At 40.7% G+C, this 23,602-nt stretch overlaps 1 protein-coding gene across 3 annotated transcripts in view; it reads right to left on the bottom strand.

The window, feature by feature from the left end:
• Nucleotides 1-23,602, bottom strand: part of LOC119544302 (myosin-IIIb-like) — a 256,724-nt gene that overhangs the window by 120,033 nt on the left and 113,089 nt on the right. Inside the window, exon 8 of one of the 3 annotated variants that reach the window (XM_037849676.1) lies at nt 19,395-19,540. The exons of 1 other annotated variant lie outside the window; for it this stretch is intronic. In XM_037849676.1, the coding sequence (XP_037705604.1) occupies nt 19,395-19,540 (146 nt within the window). Of the gene's footprint in view, nt 1-19,390; nt 19,541-23,602 lie in introns of those variants that run through there. One more of the 3 variants, XM_037849677.1, reaches the window with a different exon arrangement.

The raw sequence follows: 23,602 nt of genomic DNA, 5'->3' as shown, positions 1-23,602 counted from the left end.
GGAAAACTCACTCTGAGTCTCTGAGTTTCCTCATCTTCTCATGGCTATGTTGGATTATATCAGTGGTTTTAAACATTTTGGGGTCCTGGACCCCTTGAAGAGTTATGGACCACCTCCCTGCCCCCCCCACCTCCCCCAAATGGTTAATTTTGCATTCAATGTCAGAGAGTTTACAGACCCTCGAAGCTCGCCTTCTGCCACTTATTAGCTTTTATTAACTGTGTGTCTTTGAGCAAATCATAACTCTTGAATTCTGGATTCCTAACTATAAAATAAGAAGAACCATAATTGTGCCAGTTTGGATATATGATATCCCTCAAAAAGCAACATTCTTTAATGCAATCTTGTGGGGGCAGATTTATTAGTCTGTTGATTAGGTTGGATATATTTGATTAAATTATTTCCATGGAGATGTGGACTCCGCCCTTTCTGGGTGGGTCTTGATTAGCTCACTGGAGTATTCAAGAGCGCTCAAGAGCCAACAGAGACGCTGATGCTTCGAGATGCTTGGAGTCGTGGACAGAAGGATGTTTGGAGATTCTAAGCTAAGAAATGAAGCCCAGAGCAGCTAAGAGAGGATCCCTAGACACTTAGAGAGAAATGTCCTGGGAGAAAGAAGAAATGACATAGAGAAGCTGAGAGAGAAGAGGCTTAGGTGATTTCTAAGATTTGTTATTCAAAATACTGATAAAATGCAGTAGAAATTGCAGAAGATATTTGTTGGGCCATCTGCCTAGCTCATGTTAATCCAGTTTTCTAAGAATGGCCTTTCTATTCATGGGGTGGGCTCCCTACAACCATGTGTATACTGTAGGCCTCTGTTCCTCTTGGCTACAGTCAATTAGACAGAGGTATAGATTTGTTTCCCAGTCTAGCCAGGGAATTATTCAATTGTGCCATTCCAGGGAATTTGGAAATGAGATTCAGTGATGATTACTTTATCTCAGGATGTGGGTAGATTAAGGGTTTTGAAATTAGGTTTTAATGAGCATCTATAGTTTACACACCAGAAGTGCAGATAAAGACAGATATTCAGAGAGGAACAGAGAAGGAGAGGTAAGACAGCTGGCTCCATTCTGATTTCTGGAGTCATCTTACTGCATCAAAACAAGTTTAAGAATGGGTATAAATAATACAGTATGTTAAGCATGATTAGACAGAAACATGAGATGTAAAAGTCAAAGACGTCTGAAAAGAGAAGAGATGGTTAGTGAAATGAGAACCGCAGTTAGCAGTAAAGGTGTCTCTGAACATAAAACCTGGTCACCAGCTATTCCAAGCCTACCTGCCCACCCCCATCCCCTAGTCCCTATCCCCATAAGTGATTCTTGTTTCTTGTCTATGTAAATATAAACATTTTTACTCATTCACTCACTGTTTTAGTTTCCTAGGCTGCTGAAAGCAGATGTCATGAAATGGGTTGCCTTAAGCAATGGAAATTTATTAGCTTACAGTTTTGAAACTGAGAAAAATGTCCAAATCAAGGTATCATCAAGACAATGCTTTCTTCCCTAAGACTGGCTGCCAGCAGTCCTTGACTCCCCTGCCACATGGCAAGGCACATGGCTGTCTGCGCCTGCTCTTCTCTCCCTTTTCTTCCAGGTTTTGTTGCTTTTAGCTTCTTGCTTCCATGGCTTTCTCTCTCTCTCTCCCATTAATCCCATTTACAAAGGACTCCATTAAGAGGATTAAGACCCATCTCCAATGAGGTGGGTCACACCCTAACTGAAGTAGCCTCATCAAAAGATCCTACTTACAATTCATCCACACCCACAGGAATGGATTAACTTTAAGAATGTGCTTTTCTTGGGTATATACAGTTTCAAACCACCAAATTCACTAAACATTTTTAAAATATTACTATTACTATGTGTCAAGAGCTCTTCTAGGTGCTAAAAAAACATGAACAAGTCAGAAAAAGCCCATTTCTCAAAGAACTCACATCTCATTGAAAGCAAGAGAAAATAAAGCAATTTTTTTTTAAAAAAAAAAGTCTAATCAGGAAAATCATAAGAGAATGGTAAGCACATAATAGGATTATGTGATGATGTAACTGTTATGCATTGGGTAGCCCAAGAAGTTTGCTCTGAGAAGTTAACTTTTCAGATGATCTCTGGCTCTTCTGAGAATGCACCAACCAGGTAGGGAGGAGAATGAGGACAGTAGAAGAGAATATTATGGGTAGTGGTGTTACAGATTGAATTATGTCCCCTAAAAACCCATGTTCAAGTCCTACCCCTGGCACCTGTGAATGTGACCTTATTTGGAAATAGGGTCCTTGCAGGTACAATTAGTTAATATGAGGCCAAAATGGATTAGGGTGAGCCCTAATCCAATATGACTGATGTCTTTACAAGAAGAAGGAAATTTGTACACAGACACAAAGAGGAAAGATGACACAGAGAGGGAGAAGGCCATGTGAAGAGGGAGGCAGAGACTGGAGTGATGAGTCTACAAGCCAAAGAAAGCCATGTAGGGCCGGCAACCAATAGAAGCAAGAAGATGCATTGAAGGATCCTGTCCTACAGATTTCAGAGAGAGCATGGTCTTTCTGACATCTTAATTTCAGACTTCCAGCTTCCAAAACTTTGAGGCAATAAATTCCTGCTTTTTGAAATAATACATAAGTATAGAAATTTTAATATTTCTCTCTGCACCCTAATGGTTTATTTTGTATGCCCCCATGTTGGAGACCACTGGAATAGTAAGCACTTCTCCCTAAGTCTTCTTCCCCCTCAATAATATGTTGATCTGAACAGGAACATATGTTTAGTTACCAATGAGGCTGAAAGTGTTTGGTTTGGGCAGGGGAGATGTGGAAGGGGTAGTGTGGCTTTGTCTTCTCCCTGGCTACCTGGATTGATTAGAAGAATAAGGATAAAAATAGAAGACATGCAAAAATGTTATAAAAGATAAAGAAGGACATTATATATTAATAAAAGGGGCAATTCACCAAGAAGAAATAAGAATCATAAATATCTATGCTCCTAATCAAACTGCCCCAAAGTACATGAGGCAAACACTAGCAAACTGAAGGCAGTAATAAACGACTCTACCAAAATAGTGGGAGACTTCAACATACCACTCTCTACAATATTTAGAACATCTAATCAGAGGATCAATAAAGAAACAGAGAACCTAAATAATATGATACATGATCTAGACCTAACAGACATATACAGAACACTGCATCCCCAAACAGCAGGATATACACTCTTCTCAAGTGCTCATGGAACATTCTCCGGGATGGGCCATATGCTGGGGCACAAAACAGATCTTAATAAATTTTAAAAGATTAAAATTATACAAAGTACTTTCTCTGATCATAATGGAATGAAGCTGGAAATCAATAACAAACTGAGAACCAGAAAAAACACAAATAATATGGAGGTTAAACAGCACACTCTTAAACAATCAGTGGGTCAAAGAAGAAATTGCAAGAGAGATCAGGAAATATCTCAAAATGAATGAAAATGAGAACACAATGTATCAAAACTTACAGGATGCAGCAAAAGCCATGCTGAGGGTGAAATTTATAGCCCTAAATGCCTACATTAAAAAGGAAGAAAGAGCTAAAACCAACGACCTAACTGAACAACTTGAGAAAAAGGAGAAAGAACAATAAATCCCAAAGCAAGCAGAAGGAAGGAAATAACAAAGATTAGGGCAGAAATTAATGAAATGGAGAATTAAAAAAAAACAACAGAGAGAATCAATTTTAAAAAAGGTTCTTTGAGAAGATCAATAAAATCAACAAACCCTTAGTTAGACTGACAAAGACAAAAAGAGAGAAGCTGCAAATAAATAATATCAGAAACAAGGGGGGGGGCATTACCATAGACCCCAAAGAAATAAAAAAGATCATAAGTGGTTACTATGACCAACTGTATGCCAACAAACTAGACAAGTTAGATGAAATGAACAATGTCCTGAAAATGCACGAACAACCTACACTGACTTGAGAAGAAATAGAAGATCTCAATATACCAATCACAAGTAAAGAGATCACGTCAGTCATCAAAAAACCTAACAACAAAGAAAAGGCCAGGGCCAGATGGCTTCACAGATGAATTTTACCAAGCATTCCAAGAATTGATACCAATCCTGCTCAAACTCTTCAAAAAAATTGAAGAAGAGAGAACAGTACTTAACTCATTCTGTGAAGCCAATGTCACCCTAATACCAAAGCCAGACAAAGATACTACAAGAAAACTTCAGCTCAATCCCTCTAATGAATATAGATGCAAAAATCCTCAACAAAATACTTGCAAAATTGAACTCAACAGCATATTTAAAGAATTATACACCATGACCAAATGGGGTTTATTCCAAGTATGCAATGGTGGTTCAACACAAGAATATCAACTCATGATTAATGGAATACCCACATTAACAGAAGGGAAAAACCACATGATTATTTCAATTGATGCAGAAAATTCAACATCCTTTCCTGATAAAAAACACTTCAAAAGGTAGGTGTTCTGGTTTGCTAATGCTGCTGTTTTGCAAAATACCAGAAATGGATTGGCTTTTATAAAGGGGGTTTATTTGGTTACAAAGTTACAGTCTTAAGGCCATGAAAATGTCCAAATTATGGCTTCAACATGAGTATACCTTCACTGAAGAAAGGTCATTGGAGTCTGGAAAACCTCTGTTAGCTCAGAAGGCACGTGGCTGGCGTCTGCTTGCTCCCAGGTTGTGTTTCAAAATGGCATACTCCAAAATGTTAGCATCAGCTCTCAATGGCCATCTTCAAAATGTTTCTCTAAGCTACAGCACTGAGTTTCTTCTGTTTGTCAACCCTTTTATATGGCTCCAGTGATTTATTTAAGACCCATGCTGAATGGGCGGGGCCACACATCCATGGAAATAATCTAATCAAAGGTATTACCCACAGTTGGGTGGGTCACATCTCCATGGAAACAACCTAATCCAAAGATTCCAACCTAATCAACACTAATACCTAATACGTCCGCCTCCACAAGATTGCATTGAAGAACATGGTGTTTGGGGGGACATAATACATCCAAACCAGCACAGTAGGAATTGAAGGAAACATCCCCAATGTGATAAAGGACATACATGGAAAACCTACAGCTAACATCATACTCAATGGTGAGAGACTGAAAGCTTTCCCTTTATGATTGCAAACAAGACAAGGATGCCCATTGTCACCACTGCTATTCAACATTGCGCTAGAACTTCTAGCTAGAGCAGTAAGGCAAGAAAAAGAAATAAAAGGCATCCAAATTGGAAAGGAAGAACTAACACTGTCACTATTTGCAGTTGACATGATCCTATATTTAGAAAATCCAGAAAAAGTGACAGCAAAGCTACTTGAGCTAATAAGTGAGTTCAGCAAAATGGGAGGATACTGGATCAACATGCAAAAATCAATGGTGTTTCTATACGCTAGTAATGAGCTATCCAAGGAGGTAATCAAGAAAAAAATTCCATTTACAACAACACCTAAAAGAATCAAATATCTAGGAATAAACCTAACCAAGGATATAAATGATTTGTGCACAGAAAACTACAAAACATTGCTAAAAGGAATCAAAGAAGACCTGAATAATGGAAAGACATTCCATGTTCATGAATTGGAAGGCTAAATGTCATTAAGAGGTCAATTCTACCCAAATTCCGCTACAGATTCAATGCAATACCAATTAAAATTCTAACAGACTACTTTGCAGAAATGGAAAAGCTAATAATCAAGTTTATTTGGAAGGGTAATGGGCTTCAATAGCCAAAAACATCTTGAAAAATAAGAATGAAGTGGGAGGTATCACACTTCCTGACTTTAAAGCATATTATAAAGCCACAGTGGTCAAAACAGTATGGTACTGGCATAGAGACAGACATATTGATCAATGGAATCAAATCGAGAGTTCAGAAATAGACCCCCAGATCTGTGGTCAATTGATTTTTGATAAGGCTCCCAAGTTCACTCAACTGGGACAGAATGGTCTCTTCAATAAATAGTGTTGGGAGAACTGGATATCCATAACCAAAAGAATGAAAGAGGACTCCTATCTCATTTTCAAAAATTAACTCAGAATGGATCAAAGATCTAAATACAAGAACCAGTACCATAAAACTCCTAGAAGAAAAGATAGGGAAACATTAAGAGCCAGTGATAAGCAATAGTTTCTTAGACTATACCCGAAGCACAAGCAATGAAAGAAAAAGTAGATAAATGGGAACTCCTCAAAACTGAATACTTCAGCACTTCAAAGCACTTTGTCAAAAGGTGAAAAAGCAACCAACTCAATGGGAGAAAATATTTGCAAACCACATATCTGATAAGTGTTTGTTATCAAGTATTATATAAAGAAATCCTACAACTCAATTATAAAACCGGCAAAAGACATGAATAGACATATTTCCAAAAAGGAAATACAGATGTCTAAAAAGCACATGAAAAGATGCTCAGCTTCACTAGTTATTAGGAAAATGCAAATCAAAACCTCAGTGAGATACCATCTCACACCTACTAGAATGGTCACTATTAAACAAACAAGAAACCACAAGTGTTGGAGAGGGTGTGGAGAAATTGAAACACTGTTTGTGGGGATGTAAAATGGTACAGCCACTGTTGAGGACAGTCTGGCAGTTCCTCAGGAAATTAGCATAGAGTTGTTTTATGACCTGGCAATCCTGCTAGTCGGGATATACCCAGAAGATCTGAAAGCAGGCATGCGAACAGATACTTGCACACTGATGTTCATAGTCGCATTATTCACAATTGCCAAAAGATGGAAACAACCAAAGGGTCCATCAACAAATGAGTGAATAAACAAAATGTGGTGTATACATATGATGGAATATTATTCAGCAGTAAGAAAGAATGAAGTCCTGAAGCATGCAACAACATGGATGAACCTTGAGGACATTATGTTAAGTGAAATAAGTCAGACACAAAAGGACAAATATTGTATGATCTCACTGATATTAACGAATTATAATATGAAAACTCATAGACATAAAATACAGAATATAGGTTACCAAAACACAGAATGAGGTTAAAGAATAGAGAGCAGTTGCTTAATACATGCAGAATGTTTAACTTGGTTGAACAAATGTTTGGAAATGTACAGAGGTGACTGTAGAAATTGTTACTGTAAGAATAATTAAGTGCTGAATGCTGTGTGAATGTGGTAGAAGGGGGAAGTTTAGAGTTATGTATGTCACCAGAAGGGAAGCTGGAGGTTAAAACATGTGAAGTATAACATAGTGGAAAAAAAAAAAAATAGAAGACCTGTTTTCCTAGAGAGGTTGATGCTACTCTGTCAAGAAAGGAGTACAAAAACTAACTGAAATGGTAAAGATGGACTGTGAGGCCCTTGGCACAAGCAGAGTTGCTCAGGGAACCAATGGCAGAGTATGGCTCTGAGTGCAGGAAAGGGGTTGTCTCCCCTCTTCTGGGTGGAACCCAGTGCTGCTTTGACACCCTTAAGGACTGGAGGCTTTGGGAGTAACCGGAACCAGCAGCCCTACATGCACTGGTATTCTGATGGTGGTTGAATGGGCAGTAGATGCGGGCAGAGCCAGACAGGAGAGACATAACAGACAGAAGCCACAGAATGATGGTAGCTCCAAATGGCTGTGGGTACATATGCAGCACACTCTTGAGGATTTCTAAGAATTCCTGGGAAGAGTTTGGTGGTATTGTAGACAGATTAATGGCTGCCCAAAGATATCCACATCCTAATCCCTGAAACCTGTGAATATGTTAGTTTACATGACAAGGGAAAATTAAGGTTGCAGATGGAATTAAGATTACTAATTAGCTGACCTTAAGATAGAAGAATATCCTGGAATATCTGTGTGGGTCCAATATAATCATAAGGGTCTTTATAAGATGGAAGAGGGAGGCAGAAGATCCAGGACCAGAGAGATGGAGGCATAGAAAGACTCAACTGGCTTTGAAGCCGGAAGGGAACCATGAACCAAGGAATGTGGGCAGTATCTAGAAGCTGGAAAAGGCATGACCAGGATAGAACCTCCAGAAGGGAAGACAGACATGCTAACACCTTGATTTTAGCCCAGTGAGACCCAATTTCAGATCTCTGACTTTCAGAACTATTAAGATAATAAATTGTGTTGTTGTGTTAAGTTACTATGTTTTGGTCATTTGTTATACCAGCAAAAGAAAGCTAATACAGGGGAGTATAGTTAAGATCTTGCTCTTATGAGGCTGAACCTGAAGACATTTGAACCACATAAATATATATTATCATGAAGATACTGAATGGTTTCTAGAAACTTCCCAACCAGGCAGGATTCTTGTGACTTGAGGGTCCAGAGGTATTAGTTTCAAATCCCTCCTCAATCCTTTAAGCACGAGGCTTCTTCCAGGAAGAAAGAGGAAAGAAAGGGTTACTTTTGTCAGAGATATGGTGTGGACTGCAGGGGTGTGGGCAGCCAGGAGCGGTAACACCTACTCAGCCCACTCAAACTCATGAATAATGCAGCACGCCTGCAGGAGTTTCCAATTCAAGGGACAGTCAGAACAGAAAGAGGGTCTTAGTCATCCAGGTTGTTATAAGAAAAACTACACAATGGGTTGACTTAAACAACAGAAATTTATCAGCTCATGGTTTCAGAGACCAGAAGTCCAAATCAAGGTGTTGGTTAGAAGGCTTGCTTCCTCTCTGGATTGGAAGCCTTCTGACGGGCTGGCAATGCTTACATTCCTTGGTTTTCCCATCACAGGGCAATGTTCTCTCTTTCTTCTTCTGGTTCCATTGCCTTCTGGCTTCTGGCTCTTCCCCATGGCTTTCTCTCATTATGTCTGAATTTTCCCTGCTTATAAAGGACTCCAGTAATCCAGATTAAGACCAAACCTCATTCAATTGGGCAGCATCTTAATTTAAAATAACAATTTCAAGAGATCCTATTTACAGTGGGTTCACACCGATGGGACTCTGGATCAAGACCAAGAATATGTCTAAATTGAGGAACATATTGCAATCCACCACAGACAGGGAGGAGGGTACTGTGAGTCCAGAGAGCAAAGCCAGGGTTAGCACCAGGAATGTGAGGCCAAATAAAGCAGGAGCTGTAGGTTCAGATGCAGAGGAATCGATAAAGCTAAAGGGTCCAGGAGGAGACACTGCCACTAGACTTCCCACATGGCATGCCTCACCATGCCCTAAATGGACCACATTTTTTTGTATGGAGATAAAGAATGAAATCTGCGTGAGGATATTAGGTTTGGTATAAGCAACTACCCATATCACATGACCAGGATGAGGCACAATGCTGGCATGTCCATCTGTCCTCTGAGCAGGTTATAAACTCCTTTGGGATATGGGAAGCAGATGGTACTACTCTTGGAATCATGACTCCACAAATGCTTAGGCCCTGCCGAGGTAGATACCTGGGTCTTCTGGGAAATCCTCACCACCTCACAGCACCATCCCAGTTAGGCTATAACAGCCACTTCTCAATACCCCCAAGTACTACTTTTATCACGCGCTCCTCTTTGTTCTGAGATGGAGAGATTAAAGGTTAAGAGCTATCATCTTTCTTTCATTCTGCATCAGCAGACACATTTTGCAGAAAAGAAACTGAGTTAGGGGAGAATTCAGAATAAATGCAGAGCTTGAAATTGGCTCCCTTCTCCATCCTGAACATTGTAGATGAGAAGGACCCTTTTCCCCTGCACAGGCAGGTCTGGATGGGGGAATGGTTCTTGGCTCAGTGGTCTGGAGCAAGGGAGAGAAGGAATATCTCATGTATCCCACCTCCTATCAGGAAGCAGACTGAGTCATGCCAGGCACATTATACAAGAGCTTCTTGATTTCTACAGAAATACCACCTAGGGGGTTGATGGAGACAGGGTATCTCCCTTCCCCACTACTCCCCATCCCTAATCATGCCTTTGGCAGTCCACCAGGATGCTGCTAGGAGGAATGGGCTCAAAACTGGAGAAAATCACAACTGCCTATTCTACTGGATCCTTTTTTTCTGCCTTTATACTCTTCGTGCATACAACGTATTCCCATCATTATCATCTCTTATTTCTCAATTCTCAACCATGGGATGGGATGGGGAAAGTAAGAACCACAATTTCCTGGAGAGACTCTAGTTTTGAAATATAAATACATAAGCAAATAAACGGATTGATAGAAAGATGACAGACAGATATGAATATATTATTACAAGCATTATTTGTAAAGTTTATATTTTTTATATTTATATAAATGCTGAGCTTTACCCCAGACAAATTAAATTGGCATCTCCTGGAGTGGCGCCCAGGCATTGGTATTTTCTAAAGTTTCCCAGGAACTCATGTGTAGCCAGGACTGAGGACCCTGCCCAAGGACACATCCAGGCCCTGCTCCTGGGTAAGAACTGCTCCTGCAGTAGACAGCTCTGACCCTGCAATTGAGGGTCACTCTCTGCTGAGCACCCAGGGAGTATAGACAGGATGCTGAAGAATCCTGGTTATATAGGCCCTTTTATTTGAATGAAAAAACAGTCCTGCTCAAGAATAGTAGCAATTTTCCCTCACTGAGAGGTAAAATGCTGGAATGGTGACAGAGCAGGAGCAGAACCAATGCCAAGGTGTCCAAATCCCAGTGGGATGGCCGCTTCAGGCCTGTTAGAGTTCTGTCAGGGAAAGACTCTCTGTGGCACTTTGAGGGTGTTTCCTAGAATGAGGCCATCACTAAAAATATGTTCTGGCTAGGACAGAGAGGGTCGAGAAGCTTTTGTTGTATCAAAATTCATGTTACACCACATAAGATTATCTTACTGTTTTCACAACCACATCAAACTCTTTGACCCCTACTGGGCTTACAGCCATGATTAAATCAATTTTCATCTGTGTGTGATAAAGCCATGGCACTCTCAGCCTGTGCAGTTCACCAGGGTTTATGAGCCTTTTTGCTTGTTAGAGACACCCACTGGTCCTGACAACTAACATCTTTTGGGATTCCCAGTCTGTCATCCAGCATATCAGCTACTGCTTCTATGAATGTGATCTACAGACTGCCAAGGTCCTCCAACTCATTAAACAGGCAGTACAGTCAGCAGAGCCTCCTCCAAGGCCTCCAGACTTCCACCATATTAACACTGACTCCATTATCCAGCCCTCTTCATTATAATCCTTCTCTGGGTTATGAATCCATCAATGTCACCATTATCCAGTCTATGTATCTCCATCTTTGCCACAAAGATATCCGAACAGATTGTACCTAATGCCAAAAATCCAAACACACTGTGTCTAAAACAGTCTCCATTCCTACCAGTCCTGCAAGAATGCTAAATAAGGAAATCAGTCTAACATGGCTTGCTTTTAGTGAGCCCCTGCTAATTCCCAGTAATCACAGATTTCTTTTCTGAGAATTCACAAACTATTCAAGGGAGAAAAAAAACAACAATTAATCCAGGATGAAAGTCAAGCTCACCAGATGGTAGTTTGCAGAATCTGCCTTCTATGCCTTTTTAGAGAATTGAGGTACATTCATCCTTTTTCACTCCTAGGACACTACTCTGTTCTCCAGAATTCTTCTAATATCACTGACAGTGGGTCAGCAGTCTCACCAATACCTAAGGTTTCATTCCTCCAAGACAAGAAATCTGAGCTCATCTAGAACAACAGAGCTCTCCTTACAATCCCCTTGCCTGGCTTACATTTCCATCTCCCTTTGCCAATGTTTTCAGCCTTTCCTGGCTGGAAAAAAATCAATCCTTTTGGTGGGGAGAATGGAAGCAAAAAGGAACTCGATCTTGAGTCAGTGGCCCTGAGTCTAGGGCCCCTGCTATTGTCCCTCTACGTGGGGACAAGAAATTTCCAGAGCCCAGAGAGGGCTGAATCTACCATGGCGTCTGAATGGGCCCTGTAGAGGGAGGCAGCCATGTCCCCATCACACAACTCATCAACTGAGTACAAAGCCACGACAAAAGAAGCACCACAGCCTCAGTCCTCTTCAGATGATGACAGAATCACCACTCATAGTTGACACAGTGAGAGTGGGAATGAAGGCCAGCCCTGCTTCCCAGTGGGCAGTTCCTGTCACAACTCTTGTGTGTGTATATAAAGGATTCACATCTCTTAGTAGTATTTCTAATAATGAAGGAGTTGTGACAATGGATATTAATAGCAGAGTCCTTCAGACAGGTGCAGTACGAGTAAGAATTTATTGAGAAATCAGCCTTCATTCTCCTCAATTCCCCATATAATCATCAACGAATCAATTATCTGAACTTTCAAATGATTGATCTCATGGGTAGTTTTTTTCAATGGAAGATTTTAAGGCTTCAACTACAAGGGAAAGCAAATTCCTTACAGCATAACTGCACTCCTGAGATCTTTTCTTTGGTAATACCCAGCATAAATTGAGTGCTTACTGTGTATTGTTCTGAGCACTTTACATTTGTTAACTCTTCATAATAATTCTATGAAGTTGAGACTATTTGTATACTCATTTTTCAGGGGAGGAAACAGACACAGAGACATTCAGTAACTTGGTTAAGTTCACACAACTAGATAGCAGAGGAGCTGGTATTTGAACCCATACAGACTGACCGTAGCACATTGTGGTAAACTAGTTGCAAACAGGCCCAATTTTCTATTCCTCCCTATATTGATGCTTGGAACCATCTCATTAACATGAGAATCAGCACTGACTAGCCTGCTGGAGGATGAGAAACCACATGGCACAGACCACATGATCCTAGTCAAGGTCATCCTAGACCAGCCAGCCTCCAGTCAGCTTCCAGCTAATCTCAGATATATGAGCAAGCCCAGGCAAGATTAGATCAACAGAACCACCCAGAGAACCCACAGATTCATGGGAACTAATAAGAGATTGTAGTTTTAAACAACTAATTTGTAGATAGTTTGTTACATCCTAATAGATGACTGATACAAACACCCATGCTTGACCACCACACTACACTTTCTTTTTGCTGGCATTGGCTTCACCTGACTCTAGAATTCTCTAGGACTGGACAGCTCCAGCTGTGATGAGCCTTCCTCCATACTACCACCTGTCTCTCTTTAACCTGTTTTTCCCCTGCTCTACCACTATGCCAACCCATGAAAGCAGTTATAACTATCCTTCACTTTTATTCCCTAGTTTTTCCAGAGTACAGAGGAAACTAGGGTGCCTCAACCCTTCAGTACTATTTTGAGCTCTGTTTCCTTGCCTACTCTCTTTGCCCATCTCTCCATCATTTAGGAGCGAAGTTGGAATTAACCAAAGTGAATGATGCCAAAATAATGAAATCAGGGTTAATGAGGAAGAAAGCACAGATAGTGCTGTAAGCAATACCTCACCTTCTCTGGCCTTTCCCTTCTCTCAGGGAGGGCTTCTTAACATGGATGGGACTAGCAGTCCCTGGAGGCACTCTCCTGCTTTGCCACTTGATCCCCAAATGAAATCTTGCAGAGCTGAACTCTCCCAGCCTGCCAGGATTCAGGGGGATAGCAAAGCATACCCCCATAGAAACTAATACCCCCAACTGCTCAACTCAAATTAAAAAATAATTTGGAAACATGTTCCACAGACAGGGAGCCTTCTGGGGCATTTCTGCCAGCTGCCTCTAGCTACTGAGTTCCCAAGGAAATGAAGTGTCAAGTTTTAGGCCCAAAGGATAGATATCCTTGCGACCAGGGCAGGGTGGGGTAGCTGAAGGATGGGAACCACAATGCACTAAAAATGGGATTGGAAAACTCCCCAAGAAAGAAAAAGACTCATAAAAGACTATTTGTTTTTCCACTGGAGTATTTCAAAACTTTTTTTTTTTTTTTGCTATTAAGCACTCAGTAAATGCTAAATGATGCTAATTCTTCTAGCACTTCTTGCTTTATGAGTGAAGTCAGGATTGTGAGGGTTCACTGCTAAAAGGCCAATAGCTAAGTGACCTGGGTTGGTGAAGAGAAACCAAAATTCCCAGAGGCAAATACAGCCTTACTGTGCCATTAAACACTCCCTCCTTCACTCATTGCCCTACAACAACAATAGTTTAGTTTTAATTTCTTTTCCTTATATTTCACAGCCCCAAGGGAAAATGTTCTGTGACAATTCTGTAATAGTAAGACAATTAGTGGTGACTCAGGGCTCTCTGCTGTGTCTGCATCCACTTGCAGCCAAGGAACAAGCAGGGGCTGTTGCTTACCATGTAGCAAGGACTTCATTTGGAATTACAGAAGGCAAAATCAAAAGGAATCTTTACCTTTAAAAAAATGCCCAAGTTGGATGTAAATTCAGCCCAAGGATTCTCTGTTTCAGGACATGAGTCAATTGTAGGCATTGAGTCCTGGAGGATACCTTTCAAATAGACTCACAGATGTTCTGTGTGGGACTTAAGACTTTCTGAACCCCACCACCCACATCATCTAGGCAGCCCAAGAGAATCCAGATACTACATTTCCTTAGTCTGATTTCTCCTCCTTTTTGCTATCTAACTTCTGCCCATTTCATCTTTTTTACCATGTATGGGGGAAGGGGCAGGAACAATATGTGCTCCTTCAGAGCAGAAACCCTGTCTTATTCATCTTTGCAATTCAAGCACCCAACCCAAAGACTGACTTAGGATGAGCAAAGTTAAAAGTATCCCAGGATAGAGGACATGGGCCTTACCATATTCCCAGCTGACTGTGTTCCAAAGCACTTTTGTAAATTGATTGTCTAGAATTTGGAAAGCATTTTTTTTTTCATAAACAAAGTTCTACAGAGTGGCTAAATCCTCAGACTAGACCACAGAAATCAATTTAGGTAGTCTCTTAGTCTAATAACGTACCCAAAATAGAGAACTTTAGATGTTATATTTCTTCCTCCTAAATAACCATTTAACTGTTTTTCATGAGAAAATCCATTCTAACTCAGGATGCCAAAAACAGATTTCCATTAGCCCTAAAGCCAAGAGAGGGCTTTTTCCTCTAGAAAAAAATAAGAGGAAGGAGAAGGGAGAGGAGATCCTGGCTATACAGGATACAGTTTTTGCAAGGAGGGGGAGAGGGGACAGAAACTTCTGGATTGTGATAATGATTTGAAGTATCTCTCTGCTTTTACAAAATATACGTTTTGCAATTCTTTCATTCAAACACTCATCTTAGGTGCTCTATATTAGGAGTTAAAAGGCAGGTGCTTAAAGGGGAGTTTGGAAAAGAGAGGGATTTCTGGCTCTTGGATTATAAACAATATGCCAAGGAGAGCCTGGGTTCATATATGATGACACTCTTCATTCCTGTTCTTCAGTTCCTTGACTGGTACAATTACTGCTGCTAATAAAATTTTAATTTTCTGGTTTACAATGTCAATTTTAAATTAGGAGCAGGGGAAAGGGTGGGGATTATAAGCTTTTTAAAGGCCAGGACCACTTCCTATTCATTAATATAAACCGCAATCCCCTCGGGTACTCAATACATAATTCATCAATAAATAAGCATAATTTAAGGAAGGGATTAACTATTTAAGGCAGTAGCAAAAAGTGTGGGCTCTGGAGTCAAACTTCTGTGGTTCAAATCAAGGTTCTCCCATGGCTGGATGGCCAAGGGCAAGCTATGTTACCTCCCTGGGCTTCCATTCATCTCATCTGGACAAAAGGGTGGTGAGGGTACCAACTTCATGGGATCCCTGTGAGGATTAAAGGTATTTATATTTTTAAGACACATAACACTGACTGCCATATAGCTAGCACTTGAAGTTCTTAGCTATTATTATTCTCCTTATCATCATTTAGCTACTTGTCCCATATTTTGCCCCCAAATTAACTTCTCAGTAAATGTGGTAAAAATGAGAACTGGTTGTATACAGACAACTTTAAGAGAAAATGTAAATTGGTGATTTGATCCAAATTCTCATGAGCTTTCCTTTTCTCAACTAGTGTACAGCAGGGCAAGTTCCCTTTAGGAAGGAATAATCATCAGGGACTGGAATGTTCAGGCCCTTCTGTCCCCTCTACTCCCAGTCAAGGACATTTCTGCTGGGAATCTTGAAAACATTTTGCATTTTTCCACAAATAATGAAGTGGAAGTACTCAATGTACAGTGGGATGCTGGACAGAGTTGGCTGCTACCTGGCCCCAAAATAAATGGTCTGGTGACACAGCTCTTAGCGCCTAATAAACACTCGTACCCATCACTACTGGCTTCCTGACTTGACTCTTTGGAGGCTGAAGGAATCATTCACCAAAGACTCTCAGCTAAGAAAAGTTACCTGGTTGCCAAGAGATGAAAATACTTTTCTATTTCTCCTATCTCTATTGCTTCCTGCAATTACATCTATAAAACACATCTCCTTTTAAGTGAAAAATATATCCAGGTCATCCCTCCAAGCCTGCCTGCCACCTTTAGAATTGTATAGGAGCCCTCAGGAGAGAGTCCTGAGAGATGTTGTTGAACCTACTGATGCCTAGAGAAACGGTTTTCATTCTTTTTCTCTTCTCTAACTCCAGAAGAAAAATAGCAGCAGACCAAGCATCAACCGTGAGAGAAGGGTGGCATTTTTGGAGCAAAGGAGTTAGATGAGATGACACATGCTGACAGGTTCAGCAAACAGTGGCTGCTCTGCCAATCAGCAGATAATTTCTGTGTGTTTACAATGTAGGAAAGATTGCGAGTCACGCAGCATTTCAAAGACAGGTCACGATTATTCCATGTGTCATCTTCCAATGTGAAGGTCAAAAGAAAGGAAAAAGTGGGTGGAGGCAGAGAGGGGAAGAGCAAGGAGACCAGGGTGCAGGCAAATCAAGCACATTGAGGCAAGTCTTGTTCACATTTTCTGACAGTGCCCTGGGAACCCCGTGTAATTACTTGCTTTGTTGATATCTGAGGCTCTCACCTCACACGTAAGCAGGACTTCATTAATTCTTAAGTCCTTTGTAACTTCTGAAAGTCACCTCTCCCCTGACTCAGTAAAGGGTTTCTTTTCTTCCCTTGATAATTTACCCAATTTATTTATTTCCAGTAAGGAAAAGGGTTGTGGGAAAAGAGGCAAGTGAGGGAAGCCAGATGAGGAAGGCACACAGTGTTCTGTATCTCCCTAGAAATGGATGTCATTGCTCAACTGAGGAGGATTCCAAAACACAAAGAGACTCATGGTTCAAACAGAAAAACAATTCTAAAACCAAACAAGTTCAAAGATTTTTGTCATTTGCTTTGCTCCATTAGGAAAGAAAAAGTACAGAGAGAGGGAGAGTGAGAGAGAGAGCCCCATGAAAGACAAAGACAAATAATTTGAGTGCCTTTTAAAAAAATGTAAATAATTTTGCTACTCTCTGTCAAAGAGCTTTTCTGAAGAAAGCACTCTCTCTCTCTCTCTCTCTCTCTCTCTCTCTCTCTCCCAGTCTCTCTCTCCTCCCTCCATCCCCCCCCCCCCCCCCCACACACACACTCCTCTAAATCAGCCTACACCTCTTCAGAAGAGAACTGTCCAATTCTAATTGACAGGGTAATTTTTAAGGAAATAAGTTTGAGTATAAACCCAACATACTGTCCCTGGTCTCAGGAAGAAAAGCACTGTGTGGTATATGCAAATATGCTATTTTCTTGTAACCTCTGTCCTTCCTGCCTAGGAATGTCCCCTGTTAAGGTTGTAACAATGGCAAGTATTGAGCACACATAATCACAATGGGGATCTGCTGACAGATTATTGTTGACATTCCCTAGTTTGATCTGATTTATTACTTGCACAAGAACCAAGAGACAGTAAAAGGGCAGGAGGTAACCCTAGGAGGAGGGAAATAAAACCTCAACCTATAGTTGGGAGTTGGCATAAGGATTCTTGTCATCCCTAAAATCCATTGCCCTGTTCCTGGGATTCGCACTTCCTTCCCCTTTCTAAGTGTCCTGAGGCAGGTAGTGGGGAAGGGGAATTGGTTCTGTCTGTTCTGGATCTGGAGGCTTCTCTCAAGATGGAAGAGATGAGAGTACAGAGATTTTTAGATTTCAAAGGCTTGCCTGGGCACAAAAGCAAGCTAAGTGTGGTCATTGGAGATGATGGGTCTAATTAAACACACACACACATCCACACACACACACACCTTCTTAGCTTGCTTCATGTTTATCACCTCATGAAATTTCTGAACATTTGATGTGTACACAAAAACATACTAAAAAAAAAAACAATATATATTTATAAGACACACCTTAATTCTGACATTTGGGAAATGATGTTGCCACACTAAATAAATGCGTGAAGGGAAAACCATGTGTAAAATCTCAAAGCACCCACACAAATCATTCCAAATACCATTTCTCACTTTCTGACATATTACTGTACACGATGCTGTGTCTGGCTCCTGCATCCTTAAACCATTTCAAACACTCACCAGACTATTAATTTTAAAAGCCAAAAGCCCCGTCTGTTCCTCTAATCACCATGACCTGTTTTGTACTTTCAATAATGCAAAAATACTAACCCTGATTTGGGTGAGAATCATTTTTGGAATCATGGTTGGTGGTTGTTCACATCTGGATTAGGTATAAAACGATAACATTACGATGATGAATGCCAGAGAGCCTCATCTGCATATAAATAGACCTAATCAGAAATGCAAATTGCAATCAGGAGAAATTTTTAAAGGCTGTGATAGCTATGTGATTGTGCAGATAAGGAAAGGTCAACACTTGTATTGTTGAAGTGGTTAAACTCCCAGCCAGCCCAGAGCCTTCCTTTGAAAGTAAAATGTGGAAGGTACAAATTATCTATCAATCTGCAACCACACCAGGAAGCAGCCCCCTGATGGCTTCCTTATCTGTAACTAGAGCCTTGAGCTGGCCAGCCTGATTCTGGTGAAAGAGAAACAGATACACGAAAATAAATATTCAATCTACTCTGTATCAACAAACCTCATGAACAATTCCCTAATAAATACATATAATAAAAATATGAAGTTGCATTTAAATACCTCCTAAACAGACCTCTTTGGGCACAATTTCCCACTGAGACGTAAGGGAGTAAGGCATATGAATGATGAAACAGTTTTCTGACACTCTTTAGTGCTTTGCTGAGTGGACACAACAATATGATACACAATTTTCTTAACCCCCAAATTTCCAAAATACCTGAGAAAGATTCAAACTGGGGGGAAAAAAGGCCACATGTGATTATATAATAAGAAGAAAACACCATTATTTAGGCATATTACTTAATCCAAAATTATAAACTTCTCGAGAGAAACACAAAAAATGAATATCCCAGAAAAATCCAAATACTGAAAACATCAATTGTTCCATTATAAATATGTAATGGTTCTATTATTTCTCAGGAGTATGTTGTCTTTCAGGAACATTCCCCCCTCTTGTTCCCAAAAAGAAATAAATTTTATTATCGGGCTTTCTCAGGATTGGAAATTGTTTACAAACTACATTTTGTCTAACTAGGCTCTTTCACAAAGAACTAATGAGCCAAGAGCGCCATCTAGTGTCCTACCTTGGAATCTTAAAGAGCGTTTTCACAGGATGCATGTCAAAGAGGGGAGGGTCTCCGTCCCCCAGTTCAATAGCTGTGATCCCCAAGGACCAGACGTCACAGCGAGCGTCATAGGAAGAGTCATACTGCTGTTCACAAGCAATGACCTATCAGACAAAAGCAGGACACAACACATCAACCCCACTGCCACCTCAGATGCCCAAAAAGGTCCTTGGTCAATCACCATTCTTAGCTACTCTGACATTGAATTTGAGTAATAATACAATGTGCATTTTCTAGACCTTAACTGCGTGTGACTGATTTATTATCTGATATGTTCATTAAATTTTTAAGAATTTCTCTTAATAAACATGAATTGAACCTTTTACATATCAAGAACAGTGACAGGAGACGCACAAGAGTGAAAAACACACTGTTTCTGCCCCACCATCCTGTAAGGAAAGGCTTTATTAGCATCCTCCACCTCATTACCAGCCACTGAATTCAAAACTGAGGAGAAGTGTTCTCAAAGATGCTTCACTCCTGCACAAAATCCCCAAGAGTGTGGCCAACTGTGCAGAAAGAGGTAGGAAAACTGATGTGGTTAACATAAAGCAACTCTCCCCACCCCCATTCCCTTCCTCCAAGACATCTGCCCCCTCCTCAAACTCCAACAACTGGTTTGTATTTCAGCAGCAGTTGCCACTTCAGCTGTCCCTGTGGTTACTGTCCCAAATGGATACAAGATCAATATAACCAGAAAATGGCCCTGGGCTTGTCATTTATTTGGGAAACATGGAATCTTGTAGAGAAATCTGTTGTTATCAATTTCTTGAGTCAGGCAGGAAGTCCCTATATTCAGACTCTGGTGACCATCACAGGGGGAATGGGAGAAGGCAGGGGTGGAGCAAAGAGTGTGGAGGGTCTAGGGTCCCTATTTGACTTAAATCTGCCTCCTTGACCAAGGATAACCCATGGCCATGGGACAGTGGGAAATTCTGAGGGTCTGGTAATGCATCTGCCCAAACAAGCAATGAGGTGGACAAGAGCACTGCTGGAGAGCACAGGGAGGCCACCATCACAGGGCCTCATAGGCCATCATAAGGTCTTTGTTTTTTACTCTAAGTGAGATGGGACAACTGACTATATTGAGCAGAGGAATGTCAATCACCCAGAGAATCACCCTGGCTACTGTGTTGACAACAGATCGAAGTGGGACATGGTGGAAGAAGAAAACCAGTTAAAAAATGCTACTGCAAAAATTCAAATGAAAGACAGTGAGATGGTAAGAAATAATCAGATTCTGGATATAATTTTAAAGGTAGAGCCAATTGGATTTGGCTTAGGGGATGTATATGATGTTTAAGAGAAAGAAGAGTTGAAGACAACTCCAACATTTTTTACCTGAGTAGCTGGAAGAATTGAATTGCTGTTTACTGAGATGGGGAAGATGGTGAGAAAAGCAGGTTGGGGATGGGAGAGGGTTCTGGGGGAGAGAGTGAAAAGCAGGAGATCCCTTGGGAGAAAAATTAAAATCTAAGATGCCTCTAAGACTTCAAATGGAGAACTTGATTTTAGCCCAGTGAGCACAGAGTTGTAAGCTAAAAAACTTGTGCTGTTTTAAGCCACTAAGTTTGTGTAGTTTGTTATAGCAGCAATAGAAAACAAATACACATGTTCTCTTCCAGACCCAGTTAATTAGACTTGGAAGGACTGGCAAAATGTGCCTGCCATCTTGCCCTAGAGCTTGTGTTCTTGTCCCCAGATTACCTTCTACCTTTTTCTTCTGGTGTTTGAACTGGATATTTTTCCATGGACATATGTCCCCGACAGCCTGGTCCCAGACCCATCCTTTGAATAGAATATCCTGTCGTAGAATATCTGTCATACTTTTAACACATTATTTTCAAGGGTGCAAACTGAAATATAAAGGATTCCAATTTCAGAAGCAAAGGCCATTTCCTTGCCCTCAAAGACCTTGCTTTCCTCACACCAATCAGGTGAGAAACTGCACTATTTTTAAACATCTCCAGAGAAGTGTATTCAACACCTTCCTCTTCAGAAATGACATTTTCAAAAGTGTGAGACAAATGTAATTTTAGACCTATCAATCAACAAATAGTTCACCCTCCTTACACATGACCCTGAGATGGGTTCTGTGAGGTAAAGAAAGGAAAGTACAACTATCCTGCTCTGGTTGAAATATAAAGTGAGCCTATAATAAACAGGTGAAAAACAATGACAACTACAAATGTCCAAAGACAATATAGACTGAAGTGTCCAATAAAGGATACGGGCTTCAAATGCTTAGGAATTCAGAGGGAGATCACTTCTGGCTAAGCAAGCCGAAGAAATTATCTAGTGCCCAGAGTCCACAACTTCCTGGAAGAAATTCAAATCAACTTTGGGCTGTTTTGGATGGGACACAGAAGGTATTTCCAAGAACACATCCAAATGTTGGGATGGATATATGCATGATATATCCTTACATTTCTCTAGTGCTGCCATGAAATATTCAAAGCATTTACCTGGTTTCAACTTTTCTTTACAGACAGACACTATCTTCAGCTTGGTCTGATTAATAGAAAAGTATCCCCCACCCACATTCTTCTCTTTCCCAAACTCAGCTTGTAATGTGACAGAGAAATTCCCTAAGATTAGCCTTCCAAGCAAGCTTATAGAAAACTATCCTAATAAAATAATTCACAATACCCATGAGCCAGGTATTGTACTAGGTCCTGGGGAGAGAAAGCCAAATGTGCACTTAATTTAATCGTCATAATTCTAGAAGGTTGGTACTATTATCACCATTTATAGATGTAGGAACCGAGGCATAAAAAGATAAAATAATTTACCCAAGGTCACACAGCTAGTCATTGTCAGGGCTAGAGTTTGAATCCAGGTAGAGGAGACAGACACGTAAACAGATCATTGCAATATGATATGGTAAGTGCTCTGATAGTTATGTTCAAGGAACAGCAGAAATTATCAGCGTCTGCATTTGTGTTTTGATAAAACTAACCAGATACTTTGAAGTTCTGTCACCTAAACTCCATCTTCTTGGAGGGAGTCTCAGGCACAAATGGTGCCTCCCTTTCAGGATTGGTCCTTGGCAGGAACACACGAGCCTTTACCTGGATTACACGTGTGATGGGGTTTAAAGAGGCCCTCAAATAGGATATGTCCCAACAGAAGGCCAATGCATCTTGGAACTGAATCCCCTAACACGAAATTTTGCAACTATTTCTTTAGGAGAAAAAAACAAGTATCATTCTCTTTAGCCCAGCATTCTCTCTTTGTCTCTAAATAAAAGAAAACTGAGTTAAAGAGGCTTGGGGTAGTCAATTGGTCCTTGCTCTCTTGCCCCCAGGAGAAGGCAACTTTCAGAAGAACTCACTGAACCAGTCGTAACAATGCTCCACTAAGAAAGGAGGAAGGAGATGACATGTAAGCACACTGCCCTGGGATCAGGTTCCCCAGGGTCTGAAAGTCATAGCGGAGGGGTAGAGAGAGGTGGATTGAGAGAGCATTGACTTAAGGCTCAGAAGCCTAGTCCTCTCACATGCCTCCACAAAGGAGACACGCCCAATGCAAGTGAATATTCTCCTTTACCTTGAGGCTGTGCTTTGTTTAGAATGTGAAGGATAGAATACTTATGAGAGATAGTCCAAGGGAAGACTTCCTGGACTTGAAGGACAATTTAATATGGGAAGGAAGGGAGGAAGAAAGACTGACATTTTGATCCTGGGTGACCAGGAGAATGATGGTGCCAGTTACAGAAATAGAGAAGTTAGGAGAAGGCAGTTTGCTAGGCAGTATATCAAGTTCAAATTGTGTCTGAGCTCTACCCCTAATGTACAGGGACCTCACTTTCTTGATCTATAAAATGGCAAGGTGGGGATGAATGATCTCTGCCTTCCCTTCCAGCTTCCAGTTATATTCTATAACTTCATGGCTTCCAAATAAGTAATCTTGGGGTAGTATCTCAAACTGAGAGGCTAGCATCCCCATGCAAATTAGCAAGAGCAGACAGTAGATTATTCTAGAGTGCCAACTGGGTGGCTGGATCTTTGAGTTTTTATTGCCAATATTTTCAGAAGGTCTTAAGGTCTAGGAAAAGATGATGGTGGCTGGGATAATTCCTGGGTTAAGGAAGATGAGCTTCCATAACAGAGCAACTGTTTGGATGCTGGTTAATGGAGCATGCCTAGGCTCCTACCTTGAAATGC

This window comes from Choloepus didactylus, chromosome 9 (genome assembly GCF_015220235.1).
Source record: "Choloepus didactylus isolate mChoDid1 chromosome 9, mChoDid1.pri, whole genome shotgun sequence".
Lineage (NCBI taxonomy): Eukaryota > Metazoa > Chordata > Mammalia > Pilosa > Megalonychidae > Choloepus > Choloepus didactylus.
The sequence above is the reverse complement of the archived record's forward strand: the minus strand, read 5'-3'. Positions and strand labels throughout refer to the sequence as shown.